The sequence below is a fragment of the Dryobates pubescens genome, chromosome 6 (assembly GCF_014839835.1).
Source record: "Dryobates pubescens isolate bDryPub1 chromosome 6, bDryPub1.pri, whole genome shotgun sequence".
NCBI lineage: Eukaryota > Metazoa > Chordata > Aves > Piciformes > Picidae > Dryobates > Dryobates pubescens.
The window spans coordinates 35,457,356-35,475,755 of record NC_071617.1 but is presented as its reverse complement, the minus strand read 5'-3'; the positions used below and the strand labels follow the sequence as shown (position 1 = coordinate 35,475,755).

The following is an 18,400-nucleotide window of genomic DNA, read 5'->3' as shown; positions in this document are numbered from 1 at the left end:
AAAATTCCAGCTAAATCAGAACCACATTTGATAGATAAGGTTTTGAAGAATATTCATAATGTGTGATTGTGTAAGGAATGATAGAGGCTAGCAAGGCATGGGTTAATTTTTTATCTTAGTCACTGACTGTTGGGAAAGGGGGTTTATGACCTTACAGAGATAAAATTATCTTCTGTGCTTCCATTTCTTGCTCTTTGAATGTAGCTATCCTACAACTCTCCATAAAACAGCTGTGGGAACAAGGACATTGCTAAGAGCTACAATGTGATTAGCATTGGTAACGAATGAACTAACCAAGCTTTCAAGGGATCTAACAATTTTATTAGGTTCTGTAACTGAGTTACATGCAGCAGAGATAAATTTAAAAACTTGAATGTTAGAGTAAAATATTTCTTTTTAAAAGTATTTAATTGCTAATAGATTAATAAGGGCACTAAGCTTTCTGGATGTAAACTTAGTTTGTAAACTAAGTAGGCGGAGTGTTCTAACATCAAGCGTATTTTAACATAAAGTATATTTTGAAGGCATTTTTTAAATTAAAGTTTTTTTATCATTTTAGAGTTAAATTACTGGCATTATGATTGTGTTGCTCTAATGCACTTAATTTTAATATTCATCAGTAAAATAGTGCATTCAAAGTATGTCATGGACAATGTCATCGGAATGTGATAATTACCACAGGTGTACTTTATCACAATTCTTGCTGGGTTTTCTTTATACCATTAAAAAGTAATAATAGTCAGCCTTTTAATGGATTAACTCCACAAACATGCTTGGTATTCTGAAATATCTGTAAAAGTTTCCATGTGACTCTGTGGAATGAACTGAATAATACAAGATAGTGTACTACTCTTTCTGTCAATGCACAATTCTTCTTTGCATTAGAAGTTTTTAAAATATTTACAAATGTTGGAGCTGATAATTAATGTTATTAATAAGTACAGAAACAGTCTGGAAATACTTGATGCACTTGAATACAATGAAAAAGAAGTATTCACCAAATTCCTGCTACAGGCTTCCTAAATTTGGTTTGTATGATGCATAATAAAAGTGGCAGATGTTGAGGGCACTTATAGAAGTGCCACTTGGATAAGTTGAAAATTTTATTCTCTTTACTTAAAAACAGAATTAAGAAACTTGTTTGACTTAAAGATTCCTCTATTGAATGTAGAGAGGAACTTTACTCGTTGCAATTTTAGGAAATCTGTATGCTGAATTAAACACATCATTTCCACAGAGCAGAGGAGCAGATTTTGAACTATCAGTTTACTGCAATGTTTGTTTATCTTCTTGGATCAGTATGGATGTATATAATGTAATTTGCAAGTGTTTTGAATGATATAGATAGTAAGATCACAGAGCCTTCCAAAAAGAACAGGAAATTAAAGGGGCATAATTCTTCTTTTCTTAACCACTGGATCCAGGTTAAAGCCTTATGCAGATTAACAAAAGCAGAAAAATAAGGTAGCTTAAAACAGTTGGAAAGGGAGAATTCATATGTAGAGACTGCAATATAATAAAATGTCAGCTGTAAAAGCACATATGAGAGAATGCATCTTGATTACCACATTGCTTAGAGAGAAGAAATAAATGCAAAGATGACCAAAGCAAGAGATTGTTTCACTCCCACCTAAAGGTCTGATTCCCACTTACTGCATTATAAGAACTTTTCTATGTGGATTTTGCAGATCTTTGAAAGATTAATTGGCTTTACTGTGTTAATTGTAGGTCATTTCTGCTTTGTATTGCTTTGGGAAATGCAGAGCCTGACAGGTAGCAGATTCAAAGTGAGTTGCAAGGTGGCCCACTGCTGAGAGTCTCTGGGAGTAGATGTTGAACCGCAGGCCAAAAACCTGACAGCCTTTACAATTTGGAACTTATTAATAAAGAAAAGTGCTTTTGTTAAGTGGTGGTTTGTTTGTTTGTTTGTTTGTTTCCCTTATCTATTCTCAGGGTTGCTCTTGTGGAAAATATACCTGAAGGGATCAACTATTCAGAAAGTGCACCATCCCATTTGTCTCTTTTCCAAGGCTGGATGAATTTACTTAATATGGCTGAAAAGTCTGTTGACATAGTATCTTCCCAGTGGGACCTCAATCACAGTCATCCGTCAGCATGCCAGGTATGTTCTAGCCTAAAAAAGGGTGAGACTTTAACAATCTGTTCTTGTTGTTTCACTATTAATTTTTTTAGAACAGTAGCCCTTCCCTGTAGTGCCTCTATTTGCTAGGGTAGTCTGAAGAAAAAAAGAGTATGGATAGAATTACACTTACAAAGAAGAATACAGTATCAGATGACTTCTTACACCTTTTCAAAATTGATCTTGGCCAGAAGCAGTGTTCAAGACTTCTGCAATTAAGAACAATAGGAGAAATCATAAATCACAGTGAATGATACAGACTTGCATTACAACAGTGCTGTGCCAACAAATGCTTTATTCTTGAAAGCAATCCTCTTAGACTATGGTAAGGGCAGGTTTCCACTAAGTATCACTTCTGAAACTAAGATATCCAAGAATTGGTAGGCTGAGAGTATCTCTTCTTTCACACCAAATGGATTCTTTGCTGAAAAAAAAGCCACTCAGCTGACATGACACAGAGTTAAAACGACAGCCAGGTAATTGTATGGGATCAACTCTATCATACCCTGTCAGAAACTCTTCACTTTCCTCTCTAGTTCTATTGATTCCGTAGCCTAAAACCACTGCATTTTGGTAGATAATAAAGTCTGGTATTCTGAGCAACTAAATATAGTACTGCAAATAGCCTATGTTTTCAAGTTGTGAACTGGGTTCTGCTTCTTTTGAAATAGGCTGTAGCCTCATTGAATAGCATGCATTAACTTCCCTTCAAAATAATTCTGTTTCATGTCCATTTAAAAGAGTGAAAATCTGAGGTGAGGAGCCAAATAGAAAGTGCAGTGCAAACCCTTTATTTTACAATGCTTATAAATATTGGAATATACTTTTTGACTGAATTCAATTGGTATCAAAATACTGAAGTTTTTTTGACTACATAAGTATGCAGTGAAGCTTTATTTAAATTTATTGCCTAAGAAACTTCAAGCCTGTGTACTATCAGTCAAGCAGATGAATTCAAAGACATAGTGCTTTAGATGTTTTTAGGATGTGAGTGAATTGGTACGTGCATGAAACTTTAAAAAATATTTTGTCTGAAAAAAATTCAATGTGTCATTTGCTTCAAAACCAGCAGACACAAACAAAACCCAAACAGAGAGCAAAAATAGCAAGCTAGAAATTGGGGATTCAATGGTTAAGTATCAAATGCATTCAAAGTTCCACATTTTCATGCAAAATAAAAACTGTAAAATCCTGCTGAATGTCAGAGCAGGGAATGGTAGAGGCGTAAGAATTCGATTTGCTCTTTCATCCTCAAATGCCTGTTAAAGCCAGAAAAATGAAACATTTTTCATAATATTCTGTTATTTCTGCCTGCTAGTAGCCTTACAAAAGTGAGTAATTACTTCTGTTTAAAGGCAATTAATATTCCAGTCATTTCCTCATTTGTACAGCAGTGTGGGCTGAACAGCTGATAGATCTTTCTGTCAAGCTTGTCTGTTCATGCTAAAACAGTTTACTGCTATTGGCCAGTCTAATTGCTAAAGAAATTGCCCAGAGGCGGCTAAAGAAATTGCCACAGAGAATGTTCACAAAGCTGAGTGTGTGAAAGGGAAGGAAGAACACTTATATCATCACATCTGCTTTCTCCACTTGTAACATTCAAGTGAAATTTCAGAGCAGCTTCACTAATTGTAATCTAGTAATTCTCTGTAGTATAAGCTGAATGGTCTCAAGTCTTTACAATTTGAGTTCAGAGAAATTTGCCCAAAATAGCAGAAGCGTTATGAAAGATAGGGGAGTGAGATGCAAAACTTCTAAGCAGTATGGTGCTTAGTGGGCAAGTTCTTGTTGTTTCTTAACTGAATCTTATTTTATCAGAAAGTAAGGACATAACCGTTTTCCATATGGACCCACATCTTGCTTTCTAACTAGCAATTTTCATTTTATGAATATTCAAGGCATGTAGCAAAACAAAGTTCTCTACAAGAGCACTTCAACAAACATAGATTTGTGAAGGAGAAAAGCTGAGTAGGCCAGATTGCCTTTTTTATCTGTTACAAGGTTTAGCTATTTTCTCTCTATATATGTGCTCATGTAGTTACATACACACCTGCATATATGTATGAACACATATGTCCAATATACTTATTGAGGACAAATCTAGCAGAAAATTCCACAGTTTTGTATACAAACATACATGTATTATGCTCAATATACATACTATCTCTATGTACAGATGTTGTCTATTTTGTCCAAATGTATATTGGACATATATGTATGGATGTACAGATATATATGTATGTGTGTGTGTGTATATATATACATACACATGTGCATATTTAAAATTGAAAAACCTCCTACTTTATTTTTTTGTCATTTGTCCTTGACCATTACCTATCCATGTCTGGAAATTACAAATCTAAATAGTCACTGCTGACTGAGCTTTCCAGGTCACAACTGCTGTGCTCAGCTGTCTGAGTTCATGAGTCTTGCTAAATTAGAGTCCAAATGCAAACACATGATGCTACAGTGATTTGAATGCTCCTACAGGTTAAGCAGCTGTCTCATTCCAGAGGGAGTGAGAGACTCGGTTCCTTTCTGAACATTCCTGTGTTCTGAAATTAAAGGCACAAATGAGGCCAGCAAGGCTATTTATTAACAGAATAAAGTGGACGTACCAGAAGAAGGGAGAGAGATAGAAAGAAAAAATGGAGAAAGAGCAGGAAAGGAATTATATTACTGCACACACAGAGCCCCCCAAGATGATCTGGCTGGAGGAGGTATCATCCTTGTTATCTGTGCTGTCCTCCCATGGAGGAGCCGAGGGAAAGATCCCAAAGCAGCCTTCAACATGTGGTGTCTTCAGTAAGATGTCTTTTCTCTTCTCCAAGAGTTCTTATTTTCTTCACGGTGAAGAGAGGATTCCTGGACTGCAGCTTCCAGGCTGCATGGTGATGTGTTTTTCTTTCTGAGTCTTTCATTCAGTTAATTGCACCTCCCTCTGGCCCACACCCTAGTCACATTAATGCATATGTGACTGCCAGGTGTGCTATCAGTAGGCAGAGCTGATCTATCAGGCAAGTTGTTCACAACAGTCTTATCTTTTTATTGGACATTCCAGAGGGGCTTTTCACCATCCCCACCCTGGGCAGCTGTTGTCAAGGCAAGGAGCAAAGGTGATTTTATCTTCGTTGATTCACATCAAGAGGGACAAGATTTAGTCTCTTACAGAGGCCAAGTAAACAAATATTTGTTTGGCAAAATACTGTGTCTTTCTACACCTGCTTTTCTCATTCAGAAGAAAATCATGTGTTTGGGTGACTGTGTTGTTATCTGTGCATTTTCAAGATAGCAGTGTAGTAGTCACGTAGAGGTTTGAGATTTTTGTAAAATGTGAATGTGACTCCTTCTGTGGCAGTTTGATGCTTAGATATATCAGAGGACAATGGAAACATAATTTTTGAGGATATCTTTTAATTTAAATGAAGTGAAGAGAGAGGTGATCATGTTAACTTCATTATTTTAACAATTAATTTCCCCTGGCTCACTTCATTTTTACGAATAACCTTTCACAGTTCTGGCAAGTTCTTGCTCACAAATTTAATTTCATGTTTCACAAAGAATTAATGCCATCATGGCTCATTGTTATTGCCATGAGTGTGGCAGATATCTCCCTGGATACCTATTTGGATGAACATAAAATGACTGAAGAGTAGGTGTGCATCTGTTTTTTACAATGATCAGATAAAAAAATAGATGGTTCTGATTTTATTTACTTACCTGTTGTGAAAATGGGTTGATGGTAGATATCTCTAACTCTATCTGATAATATGTTTCATGGAAGCTAGGCTGTCCAGCTTTGAATTGAATCTCTGACCATGAGTCATATGTCACTCAGTCATGCATTGCCCCTTGACCAAATATTAATGTCAGAGCTTTAGTACCTGTACTTGGCAATTATTAAAAAAGGCAAAGTACAAAGAGGAGCACATCTCCAACCTAACAGCTACCAGCAGAAATCGACTCCAATCAGCTATAGAGAGTGCAGTGTATTTTCTTTTCTATAAGCTCATCTTTGCACAAACATCTCTCCTCTTCAGATGGTTGCATTTCCTCAGTGCAGGTGGCACAGACAGAGGCATAGATGGGAAATTTAAAATGAATGTGGTTTAAAATGAAAGGATGTTCTGTCCATTTTAATTAACTTCTTTGTTAGATGAATTTGAGGAGATTGAGTTTCTCTCTTAAACAGCAGAAATTAAAAGGCAGGATTCCTTGATTTATGTGCTCTATTGGTTTCTGCCAACATACTATGATTTTCAGTGATATTTATACATATGCCCAGAGACTGGACCATAGGACAACTTTAAAGAGTATTATTATAATTATATAGTAAAAATCTAGAAAAAATTCTGAAAGTAACCAATTTTGTTTCTGTGGAAAGAAAAAGCTAAGCATAGTCAAAATGATAGGAATCTAAGTTACTGAAGAGCACAATGATTCAGTTTTAGAGTACTTCAATAAATAGAGCATTTTCATGCTCACATCTCTGCTATTTTATTTTTAAGGAGAAACACATGCTGATAAAACCAACATCAGGCAAGGGAAATCAACCAGGCTAGAGTCAGTCTGCCCAGTGACAGCTAAGAAATTGCTTGGGGGCATTTTCAAGGCCTTTAGTAATGACAACCTCTTTTTGGGTTTTTGGTTTTATTTTACCTCTCTAATTCACCAGGTGGCTGTGGCAGGTACAGTTAGGATTCATTTTTCAGATGAATTACAGTTTAAAGCAACCATGAATATGTCAGGTTTTTAATGAAATATATGATTTACGTCCTATTTCACTAGGGTTTTGAAACAACCCAGTGAAAAGTGTAAGAGAATAATTTATCAGGATAGGCAGATTTGTGGGGGAAATGTTTGGTTAGATGCAGGTATGGTATAAGGTAGTATACTGCAGTTTCATAAGACTTGGCTGCCACTATTTCTCTGTCCTCACAAGCTGGATTTATATAAATGATTCTGATCACTGTCACATAGTTGCACAGCAGCCTGGTGCTGTCTCACAAAGGGAATGTGATCTGAATGACAGCATGAGGGTTTGTATTCAACAGAAGCATTTCAAATGTGCTGACAGCAGTGACAAAACTCTTCAGACCTTCTGTTCTGTCTTTTTTCCTTTTCATAGAACAAAACACAAAAGTTGCAAGTAAACATGTCAGAAAGTATAGAAACAGAGTTTCTAATTCATATTAATGGTGAAAAAGGCCAGGTTCTTCAACAATGAAAGAAGAATTTCTAGTACCTTAGTATATTATGTTACGTAGAGATTTTTAAAAGCAAGTTGTGAATTTTTCATAGTTGTTTAGAGTGTCTAGACTAAGCCTCGGTGAGCATATGAATGCCTGCTGAGGGATGATGCCGCGACAGATGAGGCTGAGGGAATTCTTTCCAGTTCTAGTACCGGGAGGCATTTTTTGTATACCTGTATAAGCATAAATATTTGGGGTGAGTCCACTTCTAATCTTAATCATCACTGCTTAGAGATGCTTATACTGTTTTATACAGTTACATGTTTTACCAATTTGGTGAACATAGTTGGACAAAAAAGAATATTATAAATACATAGATTTTTGGTGTCCCTGATGGGAAAAGAGATGTATTTTCAGAGAGGATGTCTTCATTGGAATGCAGGGCTGCACTCCAGGTGACCTGTTCACCCAGGATGGGCTGTTCAGCTGTCAGCATTAGCCTGTAAGAGACAGCTGGGTGGTCCATGTGGGTCACATCAGGGCATACTAAGATCAGGTAAAGCTCAGGAAATTCTGCCATTGTGTTTTTGGTTTTTTTTAATATATTATTTAAAATTTTAAATTAATACAGAAAGTGCAACTTTGTTTATCTTAGTTTTTGTAAATAATACGTAAATCAAATCTTGCGCAGTGGAAGTGCAAATAATATCTAAAAATAATTACACTGGGGGTGAAAAGGTAAAGAAACATCCTCTGAAGCATTTTGAACAGCTTTAGAGGTTAACTTTCTAAGCATTTCTTTAACAGAACTGTTAATATATTCATTCGTGTTAATGTGAATCACATTCCATTAATTTTATGAGTGCTTTTTCCTTGTTTATTTTTGTATGCTAAAGCTTTCTAATGTGTTTCTAGTCAAAACCCTATTTTTAATGTATAAAACAAACAAAAACAGTCTCTGTCTGTCTTTCTACCCAGTAAATTAAATTGACACATAGAAACTTTGAGTAGCAGTTTATCTATATGCAAAATGAATTTACATCATGCAAGCCTTTTAGTCCTTAATTTCTCCTACTTACTTATTGCAAAGATATAACTAATAAAAATCAAAACTGCTGTCTTCAGTTGGTTGACCTGGAAGAAGTAAGTCCAAAGGCTGCCTGAACTTTGGCATGTCAGCATGGGCTGGGAACATGGCAGATAGCAGCACAGTGATTGCTTTTCCCAGATTTGGTTAGAGTGCAGCAATGATAATCCACAGCAACTGCAAGATAGAACTTTTTGGGAGGAGCAGGGCACCCAGGAGTACAAGTTGGTGCCCCTCTGCCCCTTCAGGATCATGATGGAGCTGCTGCATAACTCTATGCAGCATTGATCCCCTCCACACTATTATCTCAGTAATTCTTACCTCTGGTAACATCTACCCTCTTCTTGAAAAGTGCCATGTGAGGGAAAGCTACTCTTTGACTTGTGCAACAACGCAATAAGGGGTTTGGGGCGTGTGAGTTAAGTCATGGATGTTATTTCTACATACAGTACCACCTAGTCATCTCAAGACATGCTGAATGTAAGAAGCATTTGGAGGTCCATGCAAAGCATGTTTTTCTTTTCCTGTTGTATTATCTATTGTCTAATGCTTTTGTTATGGCAGCATCTTGTTGACTACTAAGTTCCTGTGAGTTCTAGGATGAGAGGAAGCTGTGCTGTGGTTTAAGTCAGTAAGCAGGCACATGCTACAAAAGCAAAACATAAACAGAATTGTGTGTTTCCAATAGCGCCTGTGTCTGCTCCATATTTTTGAGAAAGCTAGTTTTAGGAGGCTGGAGAGTCTTATTCTGCCACATATTTTCAAAATAAGTGAATATTTAAAAACAAGTGTATACTGTACATAGGTGAAGAGGCACTTTGTGTGGCTGTCTAAGGCCCCACAGGGCTCAAAATGTCAATCTGTGCAGCAAAGCCTGGCTTTCCACTGTCTGCTGCTTCTGGGTTCAATGTGGGAAGATTTCTGTTTGAGGTTTTGTTGGTCCATGCTGCATCAGATTGCGTCATCCCAAAGTAGTTTTGCTTTTTTGTTGACTCAAAAGATGTTTTAAAGAGTTTTAGATTAACAGTTTGTACAGAGAACTATCTAACATGGCTTTGTAGAAAACATTTTCTACGCCTTTGTTTGAATGTTGATATAACTTGCTTTTTTTGTTTCAGCTTTACCTTGTGGCCAGCGTTATATTGAATCTAAAGTGAACCGTGTAGGCATGGCAGGGACTTTGTCAGCTGTGTAAACTCAGAGCTTTGTGTATTCAACTGCTAACACTAACTGGTGTCTGCTGCAATAAGCAAGAATGGCAGCAAGAAAACAGGCTCTAACTGTGGTTGTGGTAATAGCCTAGTAGTGACACACTGGGTATTTTATTCTTGATGTTGTGTGCATTTTTCTCTAAGTTAAAATAATTGAGTATAAAAAGTGGTTTAAAATTTAATTTTCCATGTGAAACTTGGTGATTTCTGTTTTAACATGTACAAGATTCCCCTTTTGTTCTGTAATAGAAATAGGGCTTAAATAGTAAAGTTGTAACAGTTTAAAAAAGGAAAAGCATATGAAATACATGTAGATAATTGTTTTCCTTCCTGGTATAGCTCCTTTAAAGAAGAGAACATGACCACTCAAAAATGTGTTGTACTATGGTTAGATCAACTTATCAAAAACCCCCACTTTCAATACAGAAAAAGTGTAATAAATTCTTTTACCTTGCACTTTAAAACCTAATTTAACAAAATGTCATTATTTGGAAGAAAGTTAATGTCAAAATATGTTTATGCAGCCTAAAATCCCCTGAACATTTCATTCGCTGTTTGTCACGTGTCATCAATAGTATTGCACAGTCTGGGGAAAGGAAGAAAACAAATTTGGCCTTCAAAACATCATTTCTTCAATAAAAAGTTGTTTGATTTTCTAATATTTCGGGTAGATTTAACCACATCTAATAACATGTTTACTCAGCTACTGTACAATATGGGGTTTTGTTGTAACATTCGTCTTTAATTTGTTGATTTGCTGTTTGAACAATTCTGTGTCTTACAAGTTCTGCTTTCCTTTAATGTTCTTCCCAGGGTCAGCGTCTTTTTGAAAAATTGCTTGAACTGGCATCCCGAAATATCGAGATAAAACTAGTGAGCGATATACTGCCCATGGAATCCAAGGTATTAAACGACTTGAAAACAAAGGGTAAGACCAAGGTCTTTACGTTGTTATGCAATTGACTGCTACATAACGTTCCTTTTACCTAAGATGATTTAGGACTGTTACCCTAATAATCCTTTGGCTTTCTCTGGTTCACAGTTGTGAATCTGCTTGTCCAAAATCTGGAACTCTCTTGCCGTAGTTGATGTTTCTGGTTCACAAGTGGTGCAGTGATTAGACATATGTTTAAACTCACTATAGCCATTCTAATGATACGTAATGTAACCTGAGGGACTAGTATGACTAGTGTCATACGAGCTGTGACAAGACAATTTCTGCTTTTGAGCAGTAGCAAAATAAGTCAATAAAACCATGTGTCTATGGTACTGATCATTCTGAAGCATGGGAAAATGCACCTTCAGACGGATTTAGCCAACTGACAAGGTTTTCTGCACTACGTGTATTTCACAGGTGTCTGCCTTCATGATCATTGTTTTGAGCTTTAAAATCCCTATCCACAGAGGAATTACACACTGGCACTACATGATTCAACTTGCTTTGTGTAAAACTGCATGGAAAAATAGCAAAGAACATTTAAGAAACACCAAATGAAATTAGAATCTGTTAGGAGTTTTAGCAATCTCATACACACTTCGCCTGAATAATAATATCTTAATTATCTATGCAGTCTGACAAAAGCATGATATCAGGGTTAGGATATGTTTTTCAAAGGGCAAAAAGAAACAGTGTATTTTGATAGTAATAATTTTTGACACATCACTATATGGATCACAAGGCAAAATCTGAAAAATTAATTAAGCAAAACAGTTGCTATGTATAGCAGCAGCCTAACATAACATATCTGTTTAGGGTAAAGAATAAAGAACACCCTTTTCCCACAAAAATCGATCTTTATGTGTTTGAATTCCTCCTCATTTCCTTACTGGCCAAACACAAGAATATTACTAATGAAAATCCTCATCCCTTAAAGAGATACTCTTTTGATCAGAATTGACATGTGATTTAAATGTAATAACTATGGACTCTTGCCATTTCATAACACTATTTCAGGGCTTTGATTACTTCTGTTGCTTAACTAAAAGTGATATTGATCTTTTTATAGCATGCAGGAATACATGAGGTTTGCCAGATAAAGAATTATTTTTTGCTGATGTGTTGAAAAAAAAATAGGTGTTTTAATATCAATGTCAGTAAAACTGAAAAAGTGGCTTCTTTTCCCTATGACTGTCCCCAGTTCCCTATTGTGAATATCCAATATTGTAAGCTGTTCTTAAAAAACAAAATAACAAAAAAAAAGGAGCAAAAATTTCAGTTAAAAAGGGAGCAAATTTTGTCATTAAAAAGGCATTGTGATTTATGTGGGAATTAATCAGACTGTTAACTTTTTGAACAACCAATGAAACATAATGTAGACTTCAGTTCATCTTATGCTTTGTTCAGATTTCTCAGACAGGAAATTTTAGAGTATTCAAATGAAGTGGTCAATAAGTTTGTGTACTCTGATCTAGAAAAAAAAACCAACAAAAAACAGAGAAAATTGTTTATATATAGTAATTCTTTGGAGTTTCTCTATCATCTTCTTTGGACTCTATAATTGTAGATATCATTGTATACTGTTGGCCTTTTCCAAACATCAGTATTGTAACTCCTTGATTTCCTCACTATGTATGTGGTTTGTTTTTCTCTCATTCCATGCTTTGGTTTGCCTATTTCTACAAATTTGGAGGTGGATGTTTGGAGACATGGTGATTGCCAGCCCTTTCACCAGCATTTACTTTTGTTGATTGCTTTTTGTGTCCAGGAATAAAAGCTAGGTGAATTGTTATATGGTTCTGCATTCCTGAAAAGAGATCAGTTGCTTTTAACATTCAGTCAAATTTAGTTGTCTTAATTTTGTGCTGAGCTGAGCAGCCCTTGTTTAGACAGAAGATTCACAGTATGGCCTGCTTGTGTCAAATAGAAGCTGCCTTGTAGGCTAGCTTAAAAAAAACAAAAGAAGAGTCTATCTCTGTTTCCATTAGTTCAGTAATATTCATAACATGGTAAAGAGAAAGCATGCCAGCCTTTTTCATGTCTTCTGGAGAAAAATTCACTATTACTTGCTACCATTGTCTTAGCTGAAGACAAACATGTAATTAAGCTTTGCTATGCTCTGCTGGAACATCTCTCTACTAAAATTATTGATTTTTCTGTGAAGCACTGGGAACATGCATCCTCAGAAATCAGTCAGAATTGATCCTTGAAAGGGAACTGTGCATATAGATTCATGAAGATAACTAATTATTTTTTCTCCACGTAACTGCTCTGATTTGCCTTAGAAAGTCTGTTATGCACCTTTATGAAATGTTCCTCTTATGGGAAAGAAATCAGCGAATATATCAGTAGCTCAGTGAAGCTTTGAAGCTTCCTAAGATGGAGAGCTAGTATATTTGGCTAAACAGACCCAAACTCCTGCTGGCAGTGGCTATCTAAATTATGGAGAGTAAGGTGCAAGCACTGCTGTGCGGCTCACCAGCCATGACTGTCCTGTGGGCAATAGCATGGAGAGACAGCACATGCATAGCCTCTGGGGCTCTAGGAGTTTTATGCATGTCTAAGTCTGCTTTTACCTTTCTAGACAAGCAGAGGTTAGCCTCGTATTTTGAAGGCAGACTGTATGTGAGAGTCAGACTTTGTCCGGGTAGTATGCTGTCCTGCTAAACATGGGAAACAGCTGCACTTGCCCAGAGAACACGGAAGAGCCTTGCCTTTCTTTTCAGCAGACTAGATGACCAAAACTCTTAAGCTCTGTCACAATGCTTGTAGGCTGGTTCCTGGGATCAGGATGAAGGATAATTTGGGTGTCAGCCCCAGGAACCTTGAAGGATGCTGCATTTCCTCAACCTACCTCATACTGCATCTTGAGGTGGTGTGACCTTTCTGACTTAAGTAGCCCAGGTAAAAGTCTTAGTCTCAGTGTAGTGGAACACATAAAAATGCAGTTGCTTGAGGAACCTTTTTTATGTGGTTACTTGGTCATCTGTATTGTCTCAGGTTGTACTAGGAACCATGGTATGTTACACCACTGCTGCATCTCAGCACAGATGTTAAGACTGTTTCTGCCAGCCAGACTGTTCTAGCACGTCTTTTATTTTAATAGGTAGGTGTGCATGGAATCTCCTTGCCTTGTCTATCCATTTCTGAAGTACTGGAGAAAGAACCTGTGACAGACCTTTTCAAACTCAACAGTGCAACCTAATGTCCCCCTTTCACATCTTTCCCCCTCCAACAGCCATCCCTACTGATTAATGAGGAGAAATTTGTAATTTTACTTCAGATTTGAGCTAATGGGTTGAGATAAAGCATGACTTACCTGAGTGGGTGAGCAAAACTTAGCTGTAGAGAAAAGTAAAATTCATATTTTACAGTTGCAGTATTATACAGCTATGTGAGGTAGCTGTAAACCTGCAGGTTTGCTGCCACTGTTAAGCCTATTTTCCCCCCATTTCTTTACTATTCTGACTCTTGAGCTTGCTGTAGGTTGATAACCGAAGCACTCTAGCAGCTGCAGTGTGAAACATGGATTGATTTACTGTGCTAACACATAACACACCTAGAGCTGTGATGTCAGGAGCCTATGAGTGCTGAGATAATGTACACTTGCTGAGAATTGCTGCACTGTGGGAGTGTTACTTAGTCATGAAATTAAATGTGTGGAAATTAGGAAATACTAGTCCCAGAACATATATTTATGATAGACTTTAATTACATTATCAGATTCTATATTTTGTGTAGAATATCTGGCTGGTACTTGCTATAATCTCACCACATTAATCCAACATTTTTCCCTTGTATTGAATGGGAATACATCAAACATTTACTGCCTAAGGCAAATGATGCCCATGCAGGGAATATTACTTCTGCTGGTAATGGCTAGAATCTTTTTTCATCTTCATATTTAATGTATGTCTCCAGGCTTTCTTTATTGCACATCTGCCACATCCTACACTGAATGCAGAATGATTAATTTCCTCATAGGCTTTTCTGTGCTGTTTCTCACTGTGATGTCTGAGTGCTCTGCAAACACAGTATTAATGAATTTCTTTTCACATCACCATTAGGGGAGGTTCCTTGCTATTTCTGTCTCTCAGGAACAACTAGTGATTATTAAGAGCAGCACAAACATCAGAAGACAGATCTGAGCATTTGTTTTCCCTAGTCGTAATTTTAGAATGCTGTATTAGTAAATTTTAAAAAATCTACCTCATGTAAGTTTTCCCAGATCCTTTTGTCAAAATTATTACTAAAGAGACTATAAATGATGATGTTATATTAGCATATGCAGTCCTAGGGTGGGTAGTCTTGCTTCTCTGCATTTAATGTTAAAACTGCATTTCATTTTCATCTATCTATACAAATGATATGCATGTATGTATATGACTCTTTCGTGAAGGGTAAGCCTGCCTATGGGCAAAATTTTACTCACTGTGCAGACAGAAATATTCTTCTTTATCTTCCTTGTGCTCTGACAGTAGCTTATTAATGCTTGTTTTCAAGGTTATTGGTTTAGCCTTTTCTCAGCTGCGGTTCAATTTACTAGATTGAAACATTTCTTGCAACCCTCCCACACCTTGCACGTAATTATGTACCAGTCTCTGTGCCTCAGTAACATTCAAATCCTATTGTCTCCAGTTAGCAGGTTGTTGTATCATTTCTTACGTGTACAGAATCTAAATTCCTTACTAATTATGATCTTATTTTAGCTGACAGTGTTAATGCTTTTTAAGACAAGCCAACGGATTTATTTTCTTCAGTTTGCTTTTTCTATTTGCTTTTCTCCTAATACTCCCTTTTCATGAATCATTAGTCCTATACTTGCAAGGAATGGGTGGGGTGTTTTTCTCAGGGCCAGCTAAGTCAGATATGAAAAGAGAAGTATGTTCTCCTGTTTTAAATAAAAATCAGCTAACTCAACTAATAGTTATTAAATGTTATCAATGAAGCTGGATGGGTAATATAAAGCCATTGTGCTCGGGCAAGGTCTAGTCACTAGATCATGCATGCAGCTGTTACCGAGCAGTTCACACACATTTACCCAGGACTACACTCTCTTGAACAGATGCAATGAAAATAGAGAAACTAAAAAGTAACATTATTGCAGTAGGACAAAGAAATTAGTAGAAAGTGGAGATCTAGCTATTTTTGTGATTTATTAGTGCAATTTAGACTCTAAACTCTGACAGGCACTGTTCCATGATAAAATAAATCAGTTTGTCTGGGCAGTTGCATGATCCCTGTAATTTTCCCTGGAAAAGATAAAGATACAGGAGTAAGAGAGAGTTTTTCCTGGTAAGTTTCTCTGGGCCTGAAAATGTTTGGATTGTGGGTGACATGGAGTTTTGTGAAAGCCTTTGATAGGGTAAACCACAATGACATCTGTTTACATTCAGCTAAGACTGGTTTCAGTAGTAGGGGAAATTGTATCAAATATAGGGACAGTGGACCATGAGCAGATTATGAAAGAGCTGCCACTGGCAATTTTAAGGAGAAAGTAGACAAGCCCTGTTGAAGAGTAGCCTCATGAATATCTGGCTCTGGTGTATGGGAAAGGTCTAGATTGGTTTCAAAGATGATTTTAATAGCTTCATAATTATTTAGAAGGAGAATATAAACCTGTTGCAGAATGTTATGGGTTGGATTGAACCACTGGAGATCATAGACCCCCACTGCTAGCACAGGTACACCCAGATCAGGTTGCACAGGAACATGTCCCGGCACATTTTGAAAATGTTCAGAGGAGACTCCGTAACTCTGGGCAGCCTGTTTCAGTACTCCATCACTCCATCATCATCAAAGAAGCTTTTCCTTAAGTTCAAATGAAAACTCCTGTGTTCTAGTTTGTACCTGTTGCCCCTTCTCCTATCAGTGGCCACCAAAGAGAAGAGCCCAGCCCTATCCTCATGACCTCTACCCTTTAGACATTTATAAGCATTTATAAGATCCCCTCTGTCTCCTCTTCTGCAGGCTAAAGAGCCTCAGGTCTCTCAGGCTCTTCTTGTAAGACAGATGCTCCAGTCCCCTAATCATCTTTGTGGCCCTCCATTGGACTCTCTCCAGTACTTCTGTCTCCTTTGAACTGAGGAACCCAGGACTGGACACAATACTCCAAGTGTGGCCTCACCAGGGCAGAGCAGAGTTGTTTAAGTATGTGTTTAAGTATTTTCATCTCAACAATAGAAAAAAAGATTTATTTTTTTTTTTACAGTAAGAACAATAATTCACTGGAACATCTTGAGAGATGTGATAAAGTAACCTATTGCTAGGTTTTTCAAGAAAGGACTGGAGAGGGTGTTAGATAATCTCATACAGGCACAGGTCTTCTGAGGATCTGGCCAACCTAGGTTTTTTTATGATTCAAAGTAAGATAACTCCTCTTCATGTGAAGCTAATGTTTACAATCAATGTAAAAACACTGCAAAGACCAAAAAGAAAATACACTCCACTCATACAATGGGAAGCTGGAATCCTGAAGCTGGATCTTGAAGAGATTTTTCCCAGTTCATACATTCAGATTTAGTACAGTGTACCATAAAAATAATATTGCTGATGCATTCTTCATAGGTGTGTAAACTCTTAAGAGACAAAAGTTCAATTAATGTTTTTATGTACTTCCATTGTTTGCTTCATCAGGGAGGTTGTAGACAGACAGAGGTTGGTCTCTTCTCCCAGGCAACCAGCACCAGAACAAGAGAACACAGTCTCAGGCTGCGCCAGGGGAGGTTTAGGCTGGTGGTTAAGAGGAAGTTCTACACAGAGAGAGTGATTGGCCAGTTGAATGGGCTGCCCGAGGAGGTGGTGGGGTCATCATCACTGGAGGTGTTCAGGAGGAGACTTGATAGGGTGCTTGGTGCCATGGTTTAGTTGATTAGGTGGTGTTGGATGATAGGTTGGACACGATGATCTTGAAGGTTTCTTCCAACCTGGTCTGGTCCATTCCATTCCATTCCATTCCGTAGTGACACTCCCTCACCCCACGATTGGAGCTCTAACTTCTAATCTCTGCATATAAAGATGACTCTCTGGTAGTCACACATTCATTTTGGATTGAAGAAACCTGGCTTCCAGTCCCTGCTTTGCTTCTGTTCCTTCTCCTGCTCCCAGATGCATTTTGAAAGAAATGTCTTGCTCTTACCTGCAAAAGAATTATTTTAAGCTTTTGATTACAGGGCAGGTTTTTGAAATTGGTCCTTCTGTGCAATTTCAAATGAGGGGCTGAGGTAAGCAACATATATTCCACTGATGTGGCCTGGTATGTACTTTAGATGGCTTCTAGCTCAAAAAAAAACCCACTCCAAAACCAAACAAACCCCCCCAGCTTCTGATAGTCCAGATTTTATTACAGGTCCTGTAGGCTGGTATGGGAACAAAGCTTCCACTGGACACACAAATATTGCTAAATTAGGCACCATAATGTATTGTGAAACAGATTATTTTATCTTACAACTCTGAAGTGCACTAACTTTTAAGAAGATTTAGGCATGGACTGCCTTACAGAATTCTCTAGCATAAGAAAATTAGCAATATGAGGCTGTCACATTCACAACCAATACAGAGGTAAAAAACAAAACCAAGTCACTGTAATTCAAATTCTGGAGGCAGCCAGGGCCTTGGGTTGTACTGGCTTGTTTTGCAAAGAGAGAGAGGGAAAAATGTTCATTGAAGCCAATAAGCTCTGTGCCCATCAGAGCCAGACATGCAAGCAATAAATTCCAATTCTAAGCTATAGCATCTGTGTCTGTAATCTTTACTTAGAAATGAGTACCTTTGCTGAGAGGAATGGCTGTGTTCCAAGGGACTGTGCCCTTATGTTGGTAGTGTGTACTTCTG

At 37.3% G+C, this 18,400-nt stretch overlaps 1 protein-coding gene across 1 annotated transcript in view; it reads left to right on the top strand.

Moving 5' to 3' along the window:
- The window catches only part of PLD5 (phospholipase D family member 5), a 194,375-nt gene that overhangs the window by 116,283 nt on the left and 59,692 nt on the right, over positions 1-18,400 (top strand). Inside the window, 2 exon segments of the mRNA XM_054162294.1 lie at positions 1,954-2,122; positions 10,444-10,558. Of these exon segments, the coding sequence (XP_054018269.1) occupies positions 1,954-2,122; positions 10,444-10,558 (284 nt within the window).